Source organism: Sorex araneus, chromosome 11 (assembly GCF_027595985.1).
Source record: "Sorex araneus isolate mSorAra2 chromosome 11, mSorAra2.pri, whole genome shotgun sequence".
NCBI lineage: Eukaryota > Metazoa > Chordata > Mammalia > Eulipotyphla > Soricidae > Sorex > Sorex araneus.
Genome location: NC_073312.1, coordinates 3,879,568 through 3,904,149, shown reverse-complemented (window position 1 = coordinate 3,904,149; position 24,582 = coordinate 3,879,568). Strand labels below are relative to the sequence as shown.

The 24,582-nt window shown below is 66.0% G+C and overlaps 3 protein-coding genes across 5 annotated transcripts in view; 1 reads left to right on the top strand and 2 right to left on the bottom strand.

Annotated features, from left to right (window-relative positions):
• The window catches only part of EDRF1 (erythroid differentiation regulatory factor 1), a 28,269-nt gene extending 24,579 nt beyond the window's left edge, over positions 1 to 3,690 (top strand). For 2 of the 3 annotated variants that reach the window (XM_055119302.1, XM_055119300.1), the window contains 3 exons: positions 857 to 972; positions 1,773 to 1,924; positions 3,157 to 3,690. In XM_055119302.1, coding sequence (XP_054975277.1) covers positions 857 to 972; positions 1,773 to 1,924; positions 3,157 to 3,343 — 455 coding nt within the window. In that variant the 3' untranslated portion in view covers positions 3,344 to 3,690. The remainder of the gene's footprint in view (positions 1 to 856; positions 973 to 1,772; positions 1,925 to 3,156) is intronic. The other variant, XM_055119301.1, reaches the window with a different exon arrangement.
• Positions 3,691 to 4,899: 1,209 nt separating this feature from the next.
• Positions 4,900 to 11,418, bottom strand: MMP21 (matrix metallopeptidase 21). Its single transcript, XM_004617801.2, has 7 exons — positions 11,257 to 11,418; positions 10,065 to 10,488; positions 9,542 to 9,681; positions 8,511 to 8,652; positions 7,965 to 8,222; positions 5,611 to 5,783; positions 4,900 to 5,172 (listed from the first exon to the last, which is right to left on the bottom strand). Exons 1-7 carry the CDS (start codon positions 11,416 to 11,418, stop codon positions 4,900 to 4,902), a joined length of 1,572 nt encoding a protein of 523 aa, XP_004617858.2.
• A 3,729-nt stretch (positions 11,419 to 15,147) lies between these two features.
• UROS (uroporphyrinogen III synthase) lies at positions 15,148 to 24,577 on the bottom strand. The gene is made up of 10 exons (XM_004617840.2): positions 24,491 to 24,577; positions 22,088 to 22,241; positions 21,916 to 21,999; positions 20,683 to 20,779; positions 18,478 to 18,552; positions 17,152 to 17,226; positions 16,543 to 16,623; positions 16,371 to 16,456; positions 15,987 to 16,085; positions 15,148 to 15,526 (listed from the first exon to the last, which is right to left on the bottom strand). Exons 2-10 carry the CDS (start codon positions 22,148 to 22,150, stop codon positions 15,389 to 15,391), a joined length of 798 nt encoding a protein of 265 aa, XP_004617897.2. The 5' UTR covers positions 22,151 to 22,241; positions 24,491 to 24,577; the 3' UTR covers positions 15,148 to 15,388.
• Positions 24,578 to 24,582: the final 5 nt, after the last annotated feature.

Sequence of the window (24,582 nt, the reverse complement as noted above, 5' to 3'; positions counted from 1 at the left end):
TCCCCGAGACCCAGCGGGAGTAATTCCCGAGTGTAGAGCCAGGGGTCAGCCCTGAGCACAGCTGGGTGTGGCCCCAGACAAAGAGTCAGGATGGCATTTGTCACTGCTGGGACATGGGAGTGTCCACAGAGGCCGAGGAGAGAAACTGCCGGTGGCAGCGGGTTGATCGTAGCCATAAGAAGGGGTGAAAGGGAGGGTGTCCGGCTGGGCGGAGTGGGAACAGCCCAGAGGGGCCCCGAGCAGCAGGAGCCAAGGCCCGTTGTCCAGTGGGAAGCTGCCGCTCGGGGGAGATGCAGTGCTGGGTGTGTCGTGTGTGGGATTTGGCCCTTTGCCGTTTTATCCACTCCAGTGCCTAGAATTAAAAAAACATATTAAAAACCAGAACAGTGGGGCTGGAGCGATAGCACAGCGGGTTGGGCGTTTGCCTTGCACGCGGCCGACCCGGGTTCGATCCTCAGCATCCCATATGGTCCCCCAAGCACTGCCAGGAGTAATTCCTGAGTGCAGAGCCAGGAGTAACCCCTGAGCATCGCTGGGTGTGACCCAAAAAGAAAAAAAAAAAAAAAAAACATTACAAGGAGCCAGGCCCATGTGGAGCCGCGGAGAGCCGTGGCCGACAGCGTTGGGCTGTGCTTGCAGGTTTCCTCGGCCACACTCCCTGTCGTGGTGCTCCCAGGGTGGGGCGCCCCCACCGCCCCCAGGAGCGGGACGTTCCGGACGGGGTTAGGAGATTAGAGGATTCCTGTAAGCCGCTCTCTCTAGTGCTGAGAAATCCGGATTTCCGCCGGCAGCTTGATCCAGGATGGATTTCTGGACTCGTACGTGGGGAATGATTGCTTTGTGTCTAATCCGCCAGGTCAAAATAGCAACGTCGGGAAACTGAAGACCCTCTCCGGGGCCCTGGACGTGATGGTGAGGACTAAGCACGCCTTCCAGCTCATCCAGAAGGAGCTTGAAGAGGAGCCTGAGCCCGTGAGTGGGGAGGCCCTTCCAGAGGCTCCGCGCCTGTGGGTGCTAAGTGATGAGAGACAGGCGGTCTGCGCGTTTGTGTGTGTGCGCATGTACGTTGTATGTGCACACACGCGCCTCTGCCTGCTACGTGGAAGTGCAGTAACAGGCCGCGGTCCCTCCGTGGCTGCAGCGCAGGTGGTGTCTGCGGGAGCCCCAGGGTCTGTCCCACACGGGAACCGAGCTGGGAGAAGCCCCTGAGCATCATGGCCGTTCCCTTGTCCCTTCCTCTTGGAATCACCTGATTCTTGAATTTTATAAACACATCTTTTAAAGAAAGTCTCGGAAAGGCCCCTGGACTCTGGTCACCAAGCCCCCGTAGACTGTAGCTACGAACTCCCCAGGAGCAGACAGTCCTGTACAGTTCTACCACCTTCCGGCGAGGACGGGCCCGGGAGTGGGGCTGGAAGGATAGCACAGGGGAGGGCGCTTGCCTTGCACACAGCCGGCCCGGTTCCATCCGCAGGATCCCGTGTGGCTCCTGAGCACCGCCACAGTGATTCCCGAGTGCAGAGCCAGGAGTCAGCCCTGACACCCCGGGTGTGGCCCCCGGCCCCCCCCTAAAAAAGAAAAGGCCCTTGAGCCTTTCAGAACTGACTTCCTGAAGCTGCCTAGCGTGCGGGTCGGGGGTCTCGAAGCCCTGCCCGTGCCAGTGGCCCACTCGCCCACCCCTTCCTGGCCCGCAGAGGACTCGTCACGTTGGGGAGGTGGGCGGGTGTCGCTGCGCTGTGGCGCGGGCTGAATGACCGGTGTCGCTTCCGTAGCTCGAGTCCGATCCCGCCGCCCGCACAGCCGAAGCTGCTCCCAGCCTGCACCGGGAAGAGGTGGTCAAGCTCCTCAGCATATTCGAGTCGCGCTTCTCCTTCCTCCTCCTGCAGTCCATCAAGCTGCTGTCCTCGGCGAAAAGGAAGGCGAGGTGGGTCGCAGGGCACGGGGGTCTCTCCTGGCCCCTTCCTGGGAATCTGCCCCGCGCTGGGGGGCTGCGTCCCCACACGGCGGGTGCCGGGTGCTGCTGTGTCCCGGCAGGGCTGTGAGGTGCCACACGGCAGAGCCGCGGGAGCGGGCGGAGGGGTCTCCGACAGTCGCTGTGCCGGAGTGATGCCAGGAGCCGGGAAGTCCCGGCACCTGCCCCGGGGAGCAGTGCTCACCCCGCCCCTCCTGCCTCCCCGCCCCAGGGGTGGTGGTGGTGGTCGTGCATCCGTCAGTGGGATCTGAGCACGGGGCCTGGCCAGGTCCTGCCTCCGTGGGACGCAGGCGTCTGCAGAGTGGGCCCAGACCTGCCCGCGGGGCTCGGCTCTGTGCTGCCTGCTCGCCTGTGGGCGTCGGGAGCGCTGGGCCCAGTGGAACGGAAAAGGAGCAACAGAAAAGCTGCTCCTGGGGCCAGCACGGTCACTCCTCGGTTGACACTAGTCCGGGAGAGCACTGGGGGGAGGGGCTCAGGCAGCCACTCGGCAGCCGGTCAGGAGACAGACGCACTGGCCACTGGTCGCCGGAGCCTGTTGGGCAGGTGGGCGTGCCAGCTGGTCAGTGGGTCTCGGCTGGGCTGTCTGGCGGGGGCTCTGGGTAGGGGTGGCGTCCAGTCAGGGTCCGAGCCCTGAGGGATCGTCAGTCCCGCCCTGGCGGCCGGCACCCCGTGGCTCCAGCTTCCTGTGCGCATCGCCCCGTTTGCCTTGTAGCTGGCGGGCAGGGCTCCATCCTGGGGCGCCCCGGCCTGGAACCCCCCACAGCCCACCCGGGGTGTCCACGGCCCCTCCACTTCAGGGCTTCTCAACTTGACCGGCGGTTTGCCCGTCTCAGCATGGGGCCTTGGAGGGGAGGGGCGGGCAGAGTCCGGGCCGCACTGTGGAGCCTCGGAGAAGTCTGTCCTCGCCCTGAGGGGCGGTGTGGCTGGGGGTCGTGGGCCCGGTGCCTGTGGACACGGTGAGGGTTCGAGCAGGGGCTGCCGGGCTGTCAGCTCGATGGGTTCTCACAGCCGGGCGCATGCAGGGGCGGTTGTGTCTGCGTCCGGCCCCCGGCAGTGGACGCTCTCGTCACCCAGCCCTGGGGCCCGTCTGGGGGGTCGGACACTAGTCCCTGGAGTGAAGACCCCCGAGAGCAGGTGCCCCCAGGTGCGCCGAGGGCCCCTCACGCTCCTTCTCCCGCCCGCAGCAGCGCCGAGGAGGACGCGGCCCTGGAGAGGCACAGGCAGGTGTACGCGCAGCTGCTGAGGGCCACGGCGGACAAGGGCGCCGGCCTGCGCGAGAGGGTCGCGCTCCTGGTGCGCCTGCTGAACCTGCAGGCCCGCGGCGGCGCCCCCGAGGGCCCCGAGGCCACGCCCCAGCCCCAGCCTCGCTGACCGGTGCTCCTCATTAAACCCCGTGAGACACGGGCGAACGCTGTGGCCTCTTTGCCAGGAGCCCGATGGGCTCGGACCCGGAGCTGCGCTGCGTCTGCCGCCCCGCGGGCCGTGGTTGGGGACCCAGAGCTGCACGGTGTGACGGTGGCCGGGGGTGGCCGGGGAACCCCTGTTCCTCCACGGAGCTCCTGCCCCAGGGCACGGGAAGGCCGGGCTGCACCCTGGGGGGGCGGGGGGACCGTCTCCCCACCCAGCCGCGCCCCCAGTTTTCCACTTCTAAACTTGAAACTGTGAATATATACGGGAAGAAAACTATTTTGAATAAATAAATTATTTATTTAAACTGGCGGCGTCTCTTGCCCTTCGTGTCCTTCACTCGGTTGTGGACGCGGGCGGGTCTGAGGAGGTGCAGGCAGCAGGGGCCGGGGCCCCCTGCACATGGTGTGTCCTCACGCCTCAGGGCCAAGGTCCCCAAGGTCCCCAGCGGGGCAGGCCTGGAGCCACCCCCGGCCGCCCGATGCCCTCCGAGGGCCGGGTGAGCTAGAGCATGGCCCGGCGTGAGCTGGGGCGCCCGTGGGGCCTTTGCCGTCGGCCTGGGTCTCGGCCGCCTGGTCCTTGGACGGACTCCCGGCCCCGAGTCAGGCTGCTGCGGGGGGCATCCCTTGTCCTAGAGGCCGGCTCGGTGGGAAGATGCGGTTCCCTTGTCAACGCAGGACCGTGGCGGCCCGCGGGGAGAGGCCTTCAGGACCCGTGGCCCTCGGCTGGTCCTTCCCGACTCCAGCTGCTGCACGTCCCCGCTGGAGCCGTCGGAGCGGGCGGCCCCCAAACCACAGGAGCTTCTCGGGGCATCTCACTGCCCGTCGTCCTGCTGTCGCTCTGACCTTGGGGCTTTTGCCCACGTCACAGTCCCCAGAGTTTGTGAAAGTTAGAGGCGTTAGAGCCTGTTGGCGGCGCAATTGAGGGAGGAAAAGTAAAATTCCAGGTCTGAGTCTGACCTGGCTGTCGGCCCTCAGGACACAGGGGCTGACAGCCTCTCGCCTCGCAGGGCTGAGAACAAGCCCTGTGGGAATATTCGTGAGCCCAGAACGCTGCTGTCTGGGCCCGTCGGGGTGGGCCGAGGCCTGGACCAGACCCCCAGCAGCAGGGAAAGCTCCGGGCTGGGAGACCCCCGGCCCCACCCAGTGGCCGCCTCCAGGTGCCTTTCAGAACGGGCCCTGGCGGGACGTTCCTCTTTGGTCCCATTAGACAGGACGGGTACTTGGGGTTCCGGAGCCTCAGCCGCCTGCCCTGGCCCCCGGGGTGGCTCCTGCCTCCTGGCCCGGCCCTGAGCTGTGGGAAATGGGATCCGGGTTTCCTGGGGCAGAGACAGGGCCCCTGAGGGGACAGCGTGCTGGCCAGCCCACCTGGGGCAGAGACAGGGCCCCTGAGGGGACAGCGTGCTGGCCGGCCCACCTGGGGCAGAGACGGGGCCCCCGAGGGGACAGGCGTGCTGGCCGGCCCACCTGGAGCAGAGACAGGACCCCCGAGGGGACAGCGTGCTGGCCAGCCCACCTCCGTCACATGCTCAGGGCGGACGTGTGCACGTCACAGATGTCGAGCCACGTCCCCGAGACGGGCCGCCTGGGGAGCAGGGCGTCGGGCGGCTCCCGGGCCACCTGCCAGTAGTGGCGGCCCTTGAGCAGGAAGAGGGCGCGGTGGGCGTAGGAGTAGTAGGCGGCGTCCAGGCTCCTGAGCGGGTGGTCTCGGGGCCGCGTGGCCGGGAAGACCTCCGTGATCTTCCTCGGGTAAGAGTCCAGGACTCGGTTGCTGCCGACGTCGAACGCGAACACCTGTGAGGCGGGGCAGAGGAAGAAGACCCCGCGTCTGCCCTGGTTCCAAAGGGGGGAGGGGGAGGGGGTCTGTATGGCTCAGAATTGGTGGGGCGGGGTGCCAAAAATTTACTTGAAAACACATTTCTGCGTGGCCCCTGTCCACCGCCAGGAGTCGGCCCTGAGCACCAGCAGGTGTGGCCCAAAGATACGCCAGAAACCCAGCGAGAAACCCAGTTTCTGCTGGTCAGGCAATGTTGACGCTTGGGTGGGTGCAAGGGGGTCATACGGGGAGGGCGAGGGGCGCTGCCTTGGAGCGGGGTAAGTGCAGGGCCACGGGCCCAGCCTCGGCTGCAGCCCAGGGCGGCCAGGAATCAAACCCAGGTCTCCGCCGGCCGGCGCACCCTGACGCATCTCCCAGCCGGGGCTGGCCCGGACAGCGTCCCCCTGTCCACTCACCAAGGCCCCTTGGAAGAAGAAAATCAGCTGCTTCTGTCGGTCGTAGAAGGCGGTGTCCAGGGGGCTCGGGACGCCGGGGAACCCCTCCGAAATGAGCCTGGGGTAACTTCGCCCCTGCTCGTCCCTGCTGTGGGCCTGATCCTTCTCGCTGTCGTACCTCCAGTACTGCATCCCTGAGCGGCAGGGACAGCGTCAGTGGCCGCTGGTCGGCTCAGATCCCAACAGAATGGCCGCGAACACAGGCCCAGCCTCTGCCCCGCCCGGGGGGGAGGGGAGCTGGGTCAGTCTGCCTCCTTGGGCGTCCCTGCTGCCTTAGGCACCCCTAAAAGACACAGGACGAGCGAGGTCCTCCCCACCCCTATTCTTTGGCACCTCGAACCCGCCTCTCCCAGGCCAAGGCCTGTGCCGCCGTCTGATGCACGTGTTTGTCATCGTGGGGCTCTTTCAGGGGCCTTATTGGAATCTCTCTGTACCCATAGTTCTGGAATCTTCTCGTTTCCCCACTGTCTCCATATCACAAATGCGGAGACAGAGGTACGCCCCCACCTCCAGGCAGCCTGCCCTCTGCCGGGATGCCGCCTGGGACTCCCGCTGTCCCGGGAAACGGCGCCTGGGACGCAGCTGCGGTTCCCTTCCGGGCCCGCCGCGTCCTGGCCTCCCTCCCCGGCCGGCCCTCCCGGCCTGCCCTCCCGGCCTGCCCTCCGTCCAGAGTTACTGCTGGGAACGGAAAGGGGCCGTGGGGACGAGTGTGGCCCGTGCCCCACCCGCAGGGTTTGGGACGTGAGATGCTGAGACCCGGTCCTGCCCCAGTCGCGGTCTTGGCCTGGGAGTCGGGGTCCGCTACCTGCGGTAGAACCGCCCCCACGACCCCATTCTACAAGGCGTCCCCGCCGCCTGGGTGAAATCGCGGCCCGGAGAGCCAGAGTGATAGGACAGCAGTTACGGCGTTTGCCTCGCGATGCGGCTGATCCGGGTTCGGTCCCTGGCACCCCATATGGCCCCAGGGCCCAGGCGGGAGTGATGTGTGATGAGGTTGAGATCTGAGGTTGGGTAAACCATACACATGGAATTTGATCTTGACTGATTGTAAAGGTGGGAGCTATGAATAACTTTGTAAATTACAGTACCTCAATAAAAAAAACATTTTAAAAAAAAAAAAGAAAGAAAGAAATCGCGGCCCGGATTCCTAAACTCTGCGCTTCGCACGCCCAGGGCCAGGCCGGGGGCTTCAGTGGACGGCAGCAAAGCCCCCCCTTCCTGTGTGGGACGAGGGGACGTGAAGGCGGGTCCACGCAGGGCGTCGTGGGTGAGTGTACCCAGCTCCCTGGTTCATGCCCCGCGTCCCTGCTGCTCGCGTGAGCTTGGTCACATGTGTCCACTCGGCGCCTCTCGGGGTGGTGGGGCCGAGGAGGCGGGCCCAGAGTGGTCGGGGACACGTCAGCAAGGAGCGTCAGGGCTCACGCACCCCCAGACCCACGGTCTCAACTTCTGCCTCTGGCCACGCACTCACGTTCCTATACGGCCCCATTAGGCCTCTGACCGCCCGTGGGGCCACGCCCAGTGCAGGGCCCCGGCCGGGAGGCTCTGGGTTCAAGGAGCTTGTCTGCCCCTGACCCGTCCTCGGGGAGTCCCGGGTCACCTCAGCTCCCTCCTCCTCCTCGCAGGCTCCACCCGAAGCTTCTCTGCCCTTCGTGTCTGTGACCGCCCCCCTGGGGCCGTGCTGACCTCCCCTCTGTTCACGGTCCCCCTTCAAACTGGCGTGCAGCCCTCTAGAACATTCTATGAGGCTAGAAACGTCCCAGAGTGGCCCCAGTGTGAAGTTCTCACCCCGGCAGAACGAGACACCCTCACGCCTCCTTCCCGGGACCTTTTTTGGTTCTCCCTGAGATTAAACGCGGCCTCTGGGAGCAAGAGCGAGCACTCCGCCCTGAGCTGTCCTGCCTGGGGCCACACCGCACAGTGCCCAGGGGTCACTCCTAGCTGGGGACCCTGTGGGTCAGCCACACGAAAGGCCAGAGTCCTGCCTGCTGTATTATCACTTGGGCCCACATTGAAGCTTCTTTGTATTTTTTGCTTTTTTTTTCTGGGGTCACACCAGCGGTGCTCAGGGGTCACTCCTGGCTCTGCAGTCAGGAATGACTCCTGGCAGTGCTCAGGGGATCATATGGGATGCTGGGAATCGAACCCGGGTCGGCTGCATGCAAGCAAACACCCTCCCTGCTGTGCTATGGCTCCAGCCCACATTGACGCTTCTTAAAGGGCTCCGGGGCCGGCCGCCCCCCAGAGCAAGGGGTTGCCAGTGCGTGACGACGGGGCCCCAGCCGGGACTCTGAGCGCCTGACCCGGGACTTCACCTTTGAAAAAGTAGCGCTCGTCTCTCGTGCCGGCCCAGACGTGCACGAAGGCATCGATGTCGCGCGGGGGGATCCCGTGCCAGCCCAGCAGGAGGGGCAGCGGGTCCCCGTAGCGGGTCCTGTTGTTGCGGTTCTCGTACAGCCAGTACCAGCCGCGGCGGAAGAAGTAGGTGCTGAAGCGCACGCTCACGCGCCCGTCGCTGCCCCGCTCTCTGCGGACCCAGTCGAAGGCCGTGTCGAAGGGCCCTTCGCAGGCGCCTGCAGGAGACCCAGGGGCTGCAGTGCCAGCCACCGGCCACGCCCCCGGCCGCAGCTGCGCGTCTGCGGTAAGTCCCCGTGGGTGACCAGTGGTGGCCCGTCCAGCCCAGGGGAGGGCCCTGGGCAGGGGTGCCAGCGAGGACAGTGCTCAGGGCGCTGCCCAGGGGCTGTCTGGCTGCCCTGCTCCCAGAACGCCCCGGAAAGTCTGTGTCCTGGGGGGTCTCGGCCAGGGCCCCTGAGCGCCACAGGGCTGGATGCTGTCCGGGCGGCGGGGCCGGGAGCTCTTACCGTACAGCTTCTGGATGGCCCTGCGGTCAGACCAGTCCAGCTCAAACCTGGGTGCCTGCGGCGGGTAGTTGGGCTGCATGATAGAGCCCGGCCTGTAGCTGTGCGCCAGACCCAGCACGTGGCCAATCTCATGCACGGCCACCTGGGAAGGACACGACCAGTCCACCCCCGGCTCTACAGAGGGCAGATCCCGAGACACACGACAGGATCCCATGACACAGGATGGGATCCCGTTACATAGGCTAGGATCCCATGACACAGGACAGAGAGCAGGATCCCATGACACAGGACAGAGAGCAGGATCCCATGACACAGGACAGAGCAGGATCCCATGACACAGGACAGAGCAGGATCCCATGACACAGGACAGAGAACAGGATCCCATGACACAGGACAGAACAGGATCCCGTGACACAGGACAGAGAGCAGGATCCCATGACATAGGACAGAACAGGATCCCGTGACACAGGATAGAGAGCAGGATCCCATGACACAGGACAGGGAGCAGGATCCCATGACACAGGACAGGGAGCAGGATCCCATGACACAGGACAGAACAGGATCCCATGACACAGGACAGGGAGCAGGATCCCATGACACAGGACAGAACAGGATCCCATGACACAGGACAGGGAGCAGGATCCCATGACACAGGACAGAGAGCAGGATCCCATGACAGGACAGAACAGGATCCCATGACACAGGACAGAACAGGATCCTATGATACAGGATGGATCTCATGACACGGGATGGGATCTCATGAAGCAGGGTGGGATCCCATGACATAGGTCAGGATCCCACGACTGGATCCCATGGCACAGAACAGGATTTTATGACATCCCATGACACAGGATCCCATGGCTTAGGACACCCATGTCCCAGGCCAGGTCCCAGGAGAGGACAGGATCCCCTGTCAGGGCGGGATCTCATTACAGAGGGTCGGAGCAGGGAACAGGGCGGGGATCGAGAGCTTTCTCAGCAGCCCTCGGGGCCCCTGAACACTGACGCCCGTTTGATCTGGGCTCGCTCACCCGGAGGAGGCTGATGCCCGCGTCGCTGGTGGGAGGGGTGAAGTGCTCGTCGTCATCAAAGTGGACGTCCCCCAGGCGCCAGGCATGCGCGAACTCCTGTCCACTCCCGTCGAACACCCGAGGGCAGCCCAGGTGCCGGCCTGGAGGGGGGCAGGGCACGTCTGTGGTCCCGAGGGGCCACCCCGGGGTGCAGGGAGAGAGGGGGGCTGATGGTGGTGGTGCAGGTTGGACCCACAAAGCACCGCAGAGTGAGCCCAGCCCCTGTCCCCAGGCAGACCAGCGGGAGCGGTGGACCCTGAGCGGTGGACCCTGTCCCCACCCGGGCCACAAGGAAGCCACGCCCCAAACCCACCTCTCGTGGAGGTGGTGGGAAGCCGCTGGCTGTGGATGTGGGTCACTAAGGGTCGGGAGTGGCGGCTCAGGTGGTGAGGAGGGACCAACCCCCAGTGTCCCCGTGAGCCCCCCCCCGTGTCCCGGGCGCCTGGACGCGGGTCTGGGGCTCAGCGGGGGTGCGAGGCCTCACCTCGGCCGAAGCCCAGCCTGATGTCCACGGCGGCGGCGGGTCCCGTGAGGTCCTCGCGGAAATGCAGGGGCGCCACCTCGCTCCACATGCGGAAGGCCAGCGCCAGGACCCGCCTCTGCTCGGCCGCGGCCAGCTGGCCCGTGTAGCCCTCGCCCATCAGCCGCCAGGTCAGGGTGCGCCTGGGGAAGACGTGGGGGGCCCCAGCCGGCCGCGGGGAGCGCTTGGGCCGGGCCCTGGGCGGCCGGGCCGGCGTGTCGGGGACGCCGCAGCGGGGCCTGTTCATGGCTGCCAGCGTGGCCGCGTCCAGCTGGCCACTCGCCGGCAGCGCGTTGACCTTCTGGAACCTGCGCACGGCCTGGGCCAGGGGGGCCGGAGCCCGGGAGCGCGGCTGCGGCTCGGCCCAGCCGTACTTGGACAGGAACCGCTGCGGGACAGGGTGCGAGTCTGACTGCCGGGGGTCCCGCCTGGTCCTGTCTGGGGTCCCGCCTGGGGCTCCTGCCCAGGGGTGTGGGGGCATTGGTCTGGGACACTGGCCAGGGCACAGGGAGGAAGAGCAAGCGTAGTGTGTCCACCCGGATGTCCTGGACATGGTTCGGGCAGCAGAGCTGGGTGCAGACATATGTGTGCTTGTGCGTGTACTGTGTGTACACCCTAGGCACATGTGTGTACTTGTGTGTGTACTGCATGTGTGTGTTCCCTGGGCACATGTGTGTGGTTGTGTGTGTACTGTGTGTGTGTGTGTGCTGTGTGTGTGTGTGTGCTGTGTGTGTGTGTGTGTGTGCGCCCTGGGTGCGTGTGTGTACTGTATGTGCTCCTGGGAGCATGTGTGTGTGCTTGTGTGTGTACTGCGTGTGCACCCTAGGCGCATGTGTGTACTTGTGTGTGTACTGCGTGTGTGTGTTCCCTGGGCACATGTGTGTGGTTGTGTGTGTACTGTGTGTGTGTGTGTGTGCGCGCCCTGGGTGCGTGTGTGTACTGTATGTGCTCCTGGGTGCATGTGTGTGTGCTTGTGTGTGTACTGCGTGTGCGTCCTGGGCGTATGTGTGTGTGCTTGTGTGTGTACTGTGTGTACACCCTGGGCGCATGTGTGTGCTTGTGTGTGTACTGCGTGTGCGTCCTGGGCGTATGTGTGTGTGTTTGTGCATGTGCTGCGTGTGCGTGTGCCCTGGGTCAGGCGTCCCCGGGCTCCTACCTGCGCCCCCGGGAGGTCAGCGATGGGCTGGGCACGGCGCCCGGGCGGCGGCCGCAGGTCTGAGCGGTCCCGGCTGTGGAACAGCGTCTCGGGCCGGGCAGGCAGGAGCGCGGCCAGGCAGCAGAGCAGCAGGGCGGGCTGCAGGAGGGAGGCAGCGTGCATGGCCCCGCTCTGCCCCGCGGGCGCCGTCCAGCTGGCCTTGGGTGGGAGCGGCCGGGCTCTTAGCGGGGTGGACAGAGCCAGCAGGAGGCCGGGCGGCTGCGGGCAGCACCCGGGTGCGAGTGTGGGCGGCAGGTGCGGCTCTTTGAAGACCCCGAGAGCCCCTTCTCACGGGGCCGCGAACACGCCCCTCTCGGCAGGGGCCGCTCGTGCTCTGCCGATGACCCCTGCCCGGGCTCTGGCCGCTGCAGCCCTGCCCGCCCCGGGGACGCGCCCGGCTCACGCCCGACAGCGTGACCGAGCCAGCAGTGCCACCCCCGAGTGCTCAGAGTCGCCCGTGTGTTGGGACCTCTCCCCCTTCTGCTCCCCGCCCCCATCCTGCTCACTGTTTTCCCTCCTGGGTAAGCAACACCCAGTCCAGGTGGGCAAACAGGGGCTTATTTATGTCCTTTCTGTTTTGAAGCCACTCCTGGCGGTGCTCAGGGCTGAGTCCCGGCTCTGCACTCAGGAGTCACGCCTGATGCTCAGGGACCATCTGGGGAGCCGGGGCTTGGACCCAGTCAGCGGTGTGCAAGGCGAAAACACCCTTCCTGCTGTACCATCACCCCAGCCCCTCGTGTGGGCTTTTGAGTATGGAGAACACGGGAATATGGGAAAGCTGGAATCTGTGAAAATGGGTGGGGCTGGAGGGGGTCTTGCCCGAGAGAAAGGCCAACAGGGACGAGCTTCTCCCTGGGAGCAGCAGTGCCCAAGAAACAGTGCTCGCGACGGTGACTGTGTGTGAGGGCCTGCTTGTGTGGCTGCAGCAAACCAGAGAAACAGGCCCCAAAGCCCAGTGGGCTGGGGCGAGGCTTTGCACAGACAAGGCCCCCAGGTCGCCCCAGCACCATCAGGACTGACCCCGAGCACTGGGCATGGAGTGGCCCCCAGCCCTGCGGGGTGTGGCCCCCGAGCAGAACAAACCGGAAAGTCCCTGAGCCATTTGGAAGCGCCTGAACCCGGGACACCCCTGCCGGGTCCCACTGGAAGTTCCCTCCACCTCATCCTCCTCTCGCCCTTTGAATACCTTGACTTAAAAAGAAAACTCCAGGGGCTGGAGCGATAGCACAGCGGGGAGGGCATTTGCTTTGCATGTGGCCAACCCGGGTTCGATTCCCAGCATCCCATATGTTCCCCTGAGCACAGCCAGGGGTAATTCCTGAGTGCAGAGCCAGGAGTGACCCCTGTGCATCACCAGGTGTGACCCAAAAAGCAAAAAAAAAAAAGAAAAAAAGAAACTCCAAGCCAGTACGGGAGATGCCGGGCCCCAAGCCCGTGGGGTGCTCGCCTGCTCCCCTCTGCGTGGCTTCGTGGGTCCCACCGGGGCCACGTCGTGGACTGACTGGGGCGAGCGGGCTCAGGGATGTGGCTCAGGGCCCGTCTCTGTTCCCCCAACCCCAGTCCTGAAGGACAGGACAGGGCGACGGGAGCTGCTTCCTGAGGGTCCTCAGGCTCAGGGCAGGTGCGGAGGACGGGACATAGGTGGGCGTGACACGGCGGCCCCTCACCGAGAGCTCGTTTGGCGCTGCTGCCTGGCACTAGGGCGGGGGTCTCTCAGGCTCCTGGGGACCCCGAGCCGGGGACGGTTACGTGGCTCCGCTGGCAGATGGGCGTTTCCTGGTGGCCGGGAGCCCTGCCTGGTCCCCCGCCTGCCCGGGGTGTCAGGGGGGCCGATGGGACCAGCTCCCGCCCCTCCCCCTCGCGGTCCCGTGGGGCCCCTGCACCACACGCAGAACCTGGCACGGCCTCGTGGCCCGGGTGCCCTGTGGTGGCACCGGGTCGCTCTGTATGGACCTACTGTGCGGCCTATTGACTAGTCATATACGGGACAAGTACATGCGTGTGTGTCTGTGTCATCAATTTATTTGCCATGTACTTGACGTGTGTGTGTGTGTGTGTGTGTGTGTTTGTCTGGGCGTCACTGTGGCCCTGGTATGAGGCCACGCGCTGTTCCACTCGTGGCTGAGACGGTGCAGAAGCCCCCACTGGACTCTTCTCTTTCCGCTGGACGACTGAGGCTGGCCCGAGAGAGTCTGGGGTCCGAGTGCTGCCGTGTGATGGGCTGGCCTGGCCCCTCCTGCACCGCGCGGTCCCCTGAGCATGGTGGAGGGTGACCCCCGCAGGGCTGGGAGGAGCCCCTGGGCACGGCTGGGTGTGGCCCACGTGCTCCCCCCGAATGCTGCCAGGAGGTGGTGTGGGGTCCAGTCCCTCTGGCTGCCCCCGCCAGGCACACGGGAGGCCACTGGACTCGGAGATCCTGCTGGCCTCGGGGGGCCTGCTGGGGGCCGCTTACTCGGGCAGCGCCGGTGGCCAGAGTCCAGGAGCGCGTGGCTGGGGGCGCGGGGAGCGGGCGATTTGGCACCCTTGGGGCCGAGTGTCGGAGAATGTTCTGGGCTCTGCGAGGCAGCACGTGGCGGTCACTGCGCTTCCCTGAGCTGGCCCTGCAGACTCCATGGAGGCCCGGGGGGCTGGGGGAAGCGGCTCGGCCTCCAGCCCCTGCCCCGACCACGGGGACAGGAGGGGTCCCTGTGCTTGGGGGCACTGTGCAGTGGGGAGAAGAAACTCAGCCCCCCCCGCCCCCCCCCCCCCCCCCCGTCCCCCTCCGGGCGCCCAGCCCTCAGCCATGAGGCGGCAGCGAGGTGTTAAGTTTGGGGCAAACCTGTGAGAGGCCAGACAGCACAGCCCGGCCCCCAGGCCACCCGCCCCCTAGTGGGTGTTAATGTCGGAGGGAGTGGGGAGGGGGGGCAGGCAGGGCTGGTCCAGCTGGGCAAAGGGCAGTCAGGACAACCGCAACCTGACACTCTGTGCAGCCCCCGCAGGAGCCGGGAGCCCTGTAGCACCCACACGTGGCAGGCCGGGGGGTCCCTGCAGGCTGGGGGAGGGGGTCCTGCAAGACTGGGGGGGGTCCCTGTGAGGATGAGGGGGTCCCTGCAAGCTGGGGGAGGGGTTCTGCAAGGCTGGGGGGTCCCTGCGAGGATGAGGGGGTCCCTGCAGGCTGGGGGAGGGTGTCCTGCAAGGCTGCGGGGTCCCTGCAAGGCTGGGGATCCCTGCGAGGATGAGGGGGTCCCTGCAGGCTGGGGGAGGGTGTCCTGTAAGGCTGGGGGGTCCCTGCAGGCTGGGGGTCCCTGCGAGGATGAGGGGGTCCCCTGCAGGGCTGGGGGAGGCCGTCCTGGGCTCTGCGCGTCCCCGTGCTCCAGCCAGGCTGACCGGCCACTGCCAGTCATGTCCGAGGTGGCCCCTGTGGTCTCCTGGCCACAGCAGCTCTGTGTGAACTGCAGACCAAGCCCAGCTCAGGAGCCTCCCGACCTCCTTGGGGTGTTGGCGCCCCCACGGCGTCCCCTCATCCTGCAGTGCTTCCTTCCTCTGGGGCGCCTCGTTGCCCGTGAGGGCTGCTGGAGCTCCGGCTCTTGCGCCTGCGTCTGAGGACACAGGCAGGGGCTGTGATGCAGGGAAGGGGCCTGGCTCGGCGGGCCGCGTGCCTCTGAGCACCCAGCAGTGCTGTTCCAGAGGGACGGACAGGCGACCACCAGCCCTGCCTTGACATCTCCCTGCCTGGGGCCTTCCAGCAGGCCGCCGCCGCACCGGCATGTTTCCGGGAAGCCACGCTCCTGGTGCCCCCTGCCCCCGACACGGGACACGCGTGCCATCGTTCCACACGGCTCGCGACAGAGCCGCTGCTTGTCACGCGGTGGACACGGATTCACACGGACTTTATTCTCGTGGCCGGAGGGGACGAGGGCGTGGGCACAGCTGTGCTCCCCGGACGCGGTGGTCAGGGGCTCAGGGGGTCTCTGGGCCCTCCCGCTGCCGGGCCCCCCCGTGCCAGGGTCCTCGCTGGCCTCCACGGAGGACGTCGCGTGCACTGGGCTTGCAGGCCAGGGCCATGTCCCGCCCACACGGGCAGGGGGCTTCGGGCCCGGGATCCCGACTCCGCTCAGCAGGGGCCGCCCGGCTGTAGCGCCGCGTGGATGCCGGCGGCCAGGGCCTGTGGCGTGGGGCTCGTGGCCGTGCAGCTCACGGGCAGGCCTTGCGCGGCCAGGGCGCGGGCGGTGGTGGGGCCGATGGCCGCGAACTGCAGGAAGGAGGAGGAGGGGGCATTGTGGCAGCAGCGCAGCGGGGAGCAGGGCGCGGGGGGGTCCCACCAGGCCCCCGCACCGCCGGGGAGGCCCCCAGCCCCTGCCCAGGAGCACCTTCACCCCCGCGACCCGCGCGGGTGGGGCCTGGACACACAGGGGTGCTGGGGGCAGTGAGTCGGGGTGGCCCCGGGAGAGCAGAGAGGACCCGGGCCCTGGGCCAGAGGCCAAACCCCGGCCGACAGGAGGGGCCTAAAGGGACAGGAAGTGGCCCAGGGACAGGCCGCGGGCCACGCAGGCAGGGGTGACGGCCCTCTGTGCTGGGTGCCGAGGGGAGGTGGCAGCGGGCTAAAGGCCGCAGGGCAGCCGGGGTGACAGGCCGGGGTTCAGGCTCCGGCTGGCCTGGGCGGGCTCTGCTGCCGGGGGTGGCCGGGCGCCCCCCGCCCGTGTGCCCCTCACCTTGATCCGCCCGATGCTGTCCCCCGACAGCTCCTGGATGTGCTGCAGACTGTAGCTCAGGCCGGACGGGCTGAAGAACGTGATGCTGGCGGGGACACCCTGGGGAGGGGGGGCAGGGCCGGGGGACCGTGGGCTGGGGTCCTGCCCGCGGGGGATTCCCGTCCGAGGGGCCCCTGCTGAGCCGGCCAGGCCTCTGGGAGTCCACCCAGAAGGCCGCGGGGTCACCTCGAGAATACCCGCCTTGGAGATCTCCAATGGACACACGGGAGCCCCACTGCCCCCAAACGCAGCTCCGACCCCCCCCTCCGGGTGCAGCGGGGCCGGGGTCACGTGGAGCAGCGGACAGGGACAGGCCCCGGGGTCCCACAGACGCGGGACACGCACCTGCTGGGTGTAGTAGCTGTGCAGGCTGTGCCGGATCCCCGGGTGGGGCGTGTTCTGGTAGACGGTCAGGCTCTCCAGGGGCACCCCTGCGAGCATCGGGGAAGGGGTCGGCGCCGGGGGCACAAAGGGTGGCCACCTCCCCCCATCCTGCTGCACCCCTCCCCCCAGTCACCTCGGTCCCTGAGCGCACGGGGCAGGGCTTCTCCCTTGAGGCTACCACAGGGAAACAGCAGCGGCAGGGCGGGCGGCGACCCTGGGGAGAAGGGACGGGTGGGTGCCGCGGGGGCTCCGGGAGGGGCCGCAGACCCCCATCCCCCCCAGGGCACCCGCCCAGCAGCCCCCCGCTCATGAGACTTTGCCCTCGCTGGGCTCAGACAGCCGGGAGGGAGGCCCACTGGGCACGCGGGGCCCCTGGTCGCCCTCTGGGGCCCCCGGGGCCAAGGGCTGTGGGGGCGGCCACAGCACCCCAGGGGGTGCTGCGAGAGGCGGTGCCTGGCCCCCAGCTCCAGCCCCGAGCCCATGGGGCCCCCGCACAGCCCTGTCTGATGCAGGTGGGCCCGGGGGCCCCAGGCCTGAGCGGGCAGAGGGGGCCAGAGGGCCGGGCCCCGCAGCCCCTCCCTCGCCCTCCCTGCACGGGGAGCCAGGCTGGTCCATTCTGCAGGGGAGAGGGGACCGAGGGGGCGGGGGTGACCCGGGCGGCCCGGACAGAAACACGCCCGCAGTGGCCCCCGCGCATGACCCGAGGCCCGGACGCGGGTGGACGCGCGGGGCGGCTACTCACGGGAGCAGATGTGCGCGGCCAGCCGCTCTGCGTTCCCACAGGCCTCGCCTTCCGGGTCCAGCCCGAGCCTGCGCACTGCAAGGGAACCGCCTGGCTCACGTGCCCGAGCCCCGCGGCCACTCGGCTCCCCCGGCCGGTGAGATGGTACCTCCGGGGGTCCTGTCCGCCGTGCCAGGGCCCAGCGGCAGGGCGGGGGCGGGACGTGGGTCCCTGTGAACGCAAAGCAGGTGCCCCGCCAGCACCCAACCCCCACCGGGCACAGGAAGCTGGAGGTGGCCCTAGCGGCCCGGGCCAGGGCTGGCCACATCTCAATGTGCGACGGGGCCTTCACGGTGCTGGTTTCACGTCCATCTGGAGAATGGGTGACCGGAGCCCTTCACGCAGCCAGCTCGGCGCCTGGGGCTCCCAGCTGTCAGGACGCTCCCCGGGCGAGTCGGCAAAGCAGACACGCGGTGGCACCAGCCCGGCCCCCAGGGCGAGAGACCGTCCTGCCCCGCCCTCCCCGTGCTCCCTCAGCTGGGGCTCAGCTGCCCACAGTGACCCTCGACACGCAGACACGACAGGCAGACATGACACGCAGACACGACACAAACATGACCTGATACGCAGACACACATGACACACAGACATGACATGCAGACACCTCGGACATGACACGACACGCAGACACGACATGACACAGACACAACATGACATGCAGACATGACAGATACAACACGCAGACATGACATGCAGACACGACACGCAGACACAACACGTAGACATGACATGACACGACATGCAGGCATGACATGACACAGACACATGACACGCAAACACGACATGCAGACACCACAGACATGACACGACATGCACGACATGACACACAAACACAACATGACATGCAGACATGACATGATACAACACAGACATGACATGCAGACACGACACGCAGACACAACATGGAGACATGACATGACACGACATGCAGGAATGACATGACACGCAGACACAACATGACACGCAGACACGACACGCAGACACGACACGCAGACACCACACTCTCCCCTGTGATGGTGCCGGAGTGCGGGCCCAGGCCCCTCCCCGGGCTCTGCCTGTGAACGGCTTCGGGTGCTGTGCGGGCGACCCACGGGGAGGCCTAAAGGGGCCGGTGACCCCAGGCCTCTCACTGCCTGACTGTGCCCCCGGCAGCGACCCTCCGCGAGCCACGTTCGGGCAGACGCAGGCCCCGCAGCCGAGGCCGGGCGGGCGGCGCCTGAGCGCGAACAGCCGCCCCCGACCGAGACCTCCCTGCTCCCTCGGGGTCTGCGGGCCCCCGCCGCTTACCGAGGGTCGCCGTGGCCTCCCCGACCACGTACACCGGCTTGGCGTTCCACCGCTGCGCCAGGGACGCCTTCCACTCTGCAAGATACCAACCCGGCGGGCAGCGCGGGCGCGGGGCCGCCGCCCGGGCAGGGGCTGGGGCGCCTGCTCCCCCCCAACACTGGCTTGCAGGGTGGACACGACCGGCCCACGGAGCAGGGATGCTGCAAGGGGAAATCCCGTTTCCACACTGCTCAGGTTCTGCAAGTTACAAAGAACCACCCTGGGCAGTGCTCCAGGATGCCCGGCTTGAAACATGGGGCAATTAATTCCTTGCTGGCACTCGAAGCGTTTTTTTTAACGTGTACTAGAAAATAAAGATGACCTTAACTTTCATGCCGATACTAAAATGTTTACATCTAGATTTCTAAAGAAAGTGACTGGACATAAGCAGAGGCTAGTTAAATCCTGAAAAAGCTACAGGATCGGTCTTACTTGGACATAAATCTCACAGTGGCCAGAAATGGTAATATCCGACGGAATGGCTCCTTATTCATTAAATCAAAACAGAGGAAGTAAGTCTCACGGTCATCAGCAAACACAGTTTATTTTTTATTTATTTATTTTTTTTTGCTTTTTGGGTCACACCCAGCGATGCTCAGGGGTTACTCCTGGCTTTGCACTCAGGAATTACTCCTGGCGGTGCTTGGTGGACCATATGGGATGCCGGGGATCGAACCCGGGTCGGCTGCATGCAAGGCAAACGCCCTACCCGCTGTGCTATCGCTCCGGCCCCAGCAAACACAGTTTAATGAAAACACTGTCGTCTTGTGACAAAGAGTCTTGATGAATTAAAGAAATACAAAGCGAAACAGATTGGACAAATACCCAATCATTTTAGAAAACACCCACTCTCTCTTTATTTTTGCTTTTTTTGGGGTCGCACCCGGCAATGCTCAGACGTTACTCCTGGCTCTGCACTCAGGAGTCACCCCTGGCGGTACTCAGGGGACCTTATGGGATGCTGGGAATCGAACCCGGGTCGGCCGCGTGCAAGGCAAACGCCCTCCCCGCTGTGCTATGGCTCCAGCCCCCCCACCACTCTCTCTCTCTAAGATGCAGTTATGGACGCAGCCTCGCTCTAGTCCCGTGGTGCTCTGAGCACTGTGGGAAAGCCCCTGACGCGCAATCGAGGCTGACTCCCACCCCTGGCACACCTGAATCACAGTGACTTCTCAGCCACCAAGGGCAGGAAAGGAGCACAGGCCACTGATGGCACGCAGGGGGCGTGGGCCACGCTCTGGCCACGCCCTGCCCAGGCCCGCGTGTTGCCCGGCGCAGTGACAGGCGCTCACCCTCCTCACCCCGGCCCAGAACTGCCGTGAGACGCAGAGGAGGACACACCAGAGATGTCCTGAAGACACCCGTGACCCTCGCAGCCCAGCACTGCGCAGGGCGGGGGTCCGTCCTGGTGTCCTGTTGTGTCGCCTCCACAGCACTACAGGTTGGCGGCACAGCCCCGGTGTCCGGTGCCAGGCGGGTGGCCCCAGGTGCCCTCCTGCGGCCACACCTTCCTTCCCTGGCCACAAGGCCTCAGCGTGGAGGGGGCGGTGGCCACTGGTCACCACTGCCACCGCCCGAGGTGCCAGGAGCTGAGGGCTGAGCCCTCCGGAGAGATTGCACAGCGGTGGGGCGCAGGCCTCACACACGGCTGACCCGGGATCGAGCCCGGCACCTGAGAGGGTCCCCTGAACCCGCCAGGGACACCTCAGATGGCCCCCCAAGTCCACCCTGATGCAGAGCCAGGAGTAAGCCCTGACCACAGCTGGGTGTGGCCCCAGATAAAAACAAGTAAAAATGATTTTCTTTAAAAAGGCTGGAGCAATAGCACAGTGGGGAGGGCATTTGCCTTGCACGCAGCTGAACCGGGTTCGATTCCCAGCATCCCATAGGGTCCCCTGAGCACCACCAGGAGTGATTCCTGAGTGCAGAGCCAGGAGTGACCCCTGAGCATCGCTGGGTGTGACCCAAAAAGAAACAAAAAGCAGCCACTGACAAGGCGGCGTGTTGCTCTCTGTTCCCGCCAAGGGCCGCGCCCACATGCGTTGACTCTGCTCTGCACCCGGGTCCCCAACTGTGAGCCGTGGCCGTGGCTCCGCCGCCGGGCAGCTCTCCCGGGTCTCCCCCGCCCCACGGCACAAACAAGAGCCAAGCCCGGCGCGTCCTCACCTGCGGTCCCGTCGCCTTTCTCCAGACTCAGCTCGGCCGCCTGCGCCGCCCTGGGGCTGGTGAAGACGAGGCCCCCGTAGCTGTCGGGACGGGCCAGCTGGGCGGGCGACAAGGGGAGCACGGGGTGAGGGAGCAGGTGCGAGGCGGAGCCTGCCGAGCCCCGGGTGTCTGGGCGTCCCGCATCGAGGTCCTGCCCCGACACCCGGCGACATGTCAGGGGACAGGCAAGCACCTCGCCGGGGGGTGCGACAGAGTGACCCATGATTAAACGGAAATGCTGGGCCTGGCGACACAGGAGAGGGGGAAGACACCTCCCTGGCTCTCGGATGACCTGGGTTCGAGCCCTGGCATACCAGACCGAACCCACCAGCAGTAATCCCTGAGCACAGAGCCGGGAGTCAGCCCTGAGCACTGCCAGGTGTGGCCGCAAACAAACAAAAACGAAACTGGAATGTTTCTGGGGCCACAACTGCCCCCCAAAGAGATTCCCAAGGCTCCAGGGGCGAGACCAGCACGGGGCGCTCGGTGGGTGCCGGCAGGGAGCTGGGGCGCTCAGAGGCCCCTCGGGGCTACCCCTGGGGTGGGAAAGGGCCCCGAGCCCCAGAGAGGCCGGGGAGGCGCAGGAGCTCCTGGTCTCTGGCGTTTCCGTGGCCACCAGGTCCAGAAGCGACTGGCTAGGACGAGCCCTTTTGCTCCCTTCAAAGCCGCGTCTCGAAGGCCTGGCCCTCGGCCACGGCCAGGTGGGCACGGGAGCACCATGGACGCCACGTCATGTGACCCGCTGCCCAGCTCCGCCTGTGCGGACACAAGGAAACCCTGCGGGCAGCGGCCGTGGTTAGGGCGGGCACGCCAGGAAGGCAGAGGGGCTGCCGCACACAGAGGGGTGCCTGCACACTGCACCCCACTCTAGGGGTCTCCCTGGGACCCTGCCGCCACGCCAGCCCCCTCCCGCAGCACGGAGCACCCCGGATCCGCTGCATGTCCACGCCCCATGCAGGGGACCATCTCCGAGTGCAGGGGCTGGGTGAAATGACGGGCGAACGTTAGGGACCCCTCCAGCGTCCCCGAGGCTGCAGAGACGCCCACACTCCACAGCACCCCCAGAGGGAGTGCTGCCTCGGACCCTGGCTGGAAGCCAACAGGAGGGTGGTCTGGGGGCCGTCTGGCTGGGCCGGGCAGGAACTCAAGAGAAGCCAGCGTCTCTCGCACAAGTCCCGGGGCTTGGACACTGACCTTCTCCGCGAAGCTGGCCAGAGACAGGAACTCGAAGGACAGAACGGGGATCAGCGTGGCGTCCAGTCCGCACAGCCCCAGCTCCTGCCCGGAGAGGACAAGCAGCTCGGGGGGGCCCCCGAGGGAAGCGAGGGCACCCCGCACCTCCCCGCTCCCGGCGCCGGGCACCTACCCTGATGTAGGGGTCCTGTCCACTCTCGTCCTCCTTGGGGTCCTTCAGCAGGAGAACCTTCATGGCTGCTGGCACCCAGGCTGACTCGGAGACGGGCCTGGGGGGGGGCTCGGCGGGCAGGCGGGGCCGCCCCTGCCCCGGGCGCCGACTGGGCCTGCCGATAAGGCCAGGGGCTGCATGCGGACGCTAGATAACGCCAGAGCCCAGCGCCCCCGCCCTGACCGCGCTCGCCTGGCTCCCGGGGGCTCGGCAGGCCCCGGCGGCACCAGAGGTGGAAGCAGCGGCCTCGGGGGATCCAACGGGGAGCCCCTTGGCACCCCCGGAAACGCCTCACTGACTCGGCCACTCTCGCCTACCAGTAAATCTTTCCAAAATGTTCCAACAACCAGAAGCCAACCGGTGGGTCCCCGGAGGGTTCTGCCCTCCCCCTCCCTCCTGTGACAGCACCCCCAGGAACCTCTCCGAGGTGCCGATGACCCTCGCGGGGCCTTGGCCGTTCCCGGCTGCGGCCGCCCTGACTGGCACAGCGTCCCTGGGCGCACTCCGCACAACCATCCACCCCAGCTCCGCTGGCCAGAGCGTCTCTCTCCTCGCCGGACAAGAGTGAACTAGGGACAGCGATCGAGAGGCTACAGATTAGATCTCCAGAATGGTCGGCCGCAAGCCACGACTGCTTGTGTCCCCGAGTCTTAAGAACTGCAAGTAACGGGACACTGAACATGTCCGACAGAGAGAATGGGTGCATCGAATCACTCAATTATGAAAGTACTCGCGAGGAACTTTCTTGCACACGAGTGGGTTATCACTGTCACTGTCATCCCGTTGTTCGTGGATTTACTCGAGCGGGCACCAGGAACGTCTCTATTACTCCCAGCCCTGAGATTTGAGCAGCCTCTCCTCACTCGCCTTTCCCAACGACTGGAGGCTCTTTCAGGGTCAGGGGAATGAGACCTATCGTTACCATTATCATGAGACCTAGACCACAGTCATAAAGTGTTAAGAATATTTAAAGGACAGATTTGCAGATTGCCCACACGCTCACACACACACAAGCGCGCGCACGCACACACTCACCCCAGCGGGGATAACTACATAGTGGCGGCTCTGTAGGTTACTGTGATAACTCTATTCTTTTTTGTTGTTGTTGTTGTTGTTTTTTGGGGTCACACCCAGCGATGCTCAGGGGTTACTCCTGGCTTTGCACTCAGGAATTACTCCTGGCGGTGCTTGGGGGACCATAGGGGATGCCGGGGATCGAACCCGGGTTGGCCACACCCAGCAGTGCTCAGGGCTCCCTCCTGACTGTGCTCAGGGATCACTCCTGGTGGTACCAAGGGGAGCATCTGGGATGCTGGAGATCGAACCCGGGTCGGCCGTGTGCCCTGGCTGCTGTAATAACCCTCTGACCTCTATTCTTTACCTCACTATACCATAGTTTCTCTCTTTCTTTTTCAGAAAAGAGATAAATGTAAAACCCCTGCCATACGGAAGAGGCTTTGCACCTGTGGCCAACCCAAAGGTGGCAGCGCCCGGCCGAGGAGCCACGGAACAAGCTGCTGAGTGAGAGAGAGGGGCTGTCAGCCTGGCGTGGGGGGGAGACGAGCACAGACACATGGAGACGCGCACACACGAAGACACACGGAGACACGCGCAGACACGTGCAGACACGCAGAGACACATGCATACACGTGGGGACACACGCAGACATGTGGAGACACATGGAGGCACATGCAGACACACGCAGACACGCGGAGACACACGCAGACACGCGGAGACACACGCAGACAGGTGCAGACGGATGGAGCGTCAGTCGTGCTAACAGGAGTGGCCGGCAGCGGGCAGTGACCATGCGTGGCCGAGCACGGGCGGCCATCGGCTCGGGCTGGCTCTTTGGAAGCCGCCTCGGGAACAGGGTGTGACCAGAAAATTGAGCCCGGGGCAGTTCAGTGGGCAGTGAACAGTGGCACCTTCCTGAGCAACGCAGAGCCCAGGCTCCGGGTCGGGTCGGGGGAGCCGGATGCAGGGGGGCACTGCGGCTCTGGGGCGGGACCCCCAATGCAGCTGCACCCGGGCTGTCGCCTGGGCGGCGCGCACATCGCCCCTCCCCCCTTCCGCCCCGTCGGATCCAGAGACGCGGGGACCGGGGTGCGGCCGGGACGGAGCCTGCGGCTGGGACGGAGAGAAGCCCCCAGACACGGCCGAGACCGGCGCTCCGACCTGGAGGCCCGCCCGGCGGGTCGGCGCTGGCCCCGCTGTCCAGCCCAGCCCGGGCACCCGAGACGGGGTCCTGCTCTTCAGGGCACGGCCAGACGCAAACGGCGCAGGACGGGGGTTCAGCACGGCTCTCGGGGTCGGCTCCGGCCCGCGCCCAGGCGGGACCCCCGCGCGCAGAGCGACACCTACCTGGCGGGGCACGACCCGGGTCAGGCCCGGGCCGACTCCCCGGGTGCCCGCTAGGAGGCGGAAGAGGCGCAGGCCTCAAGTCACGTGGCTTA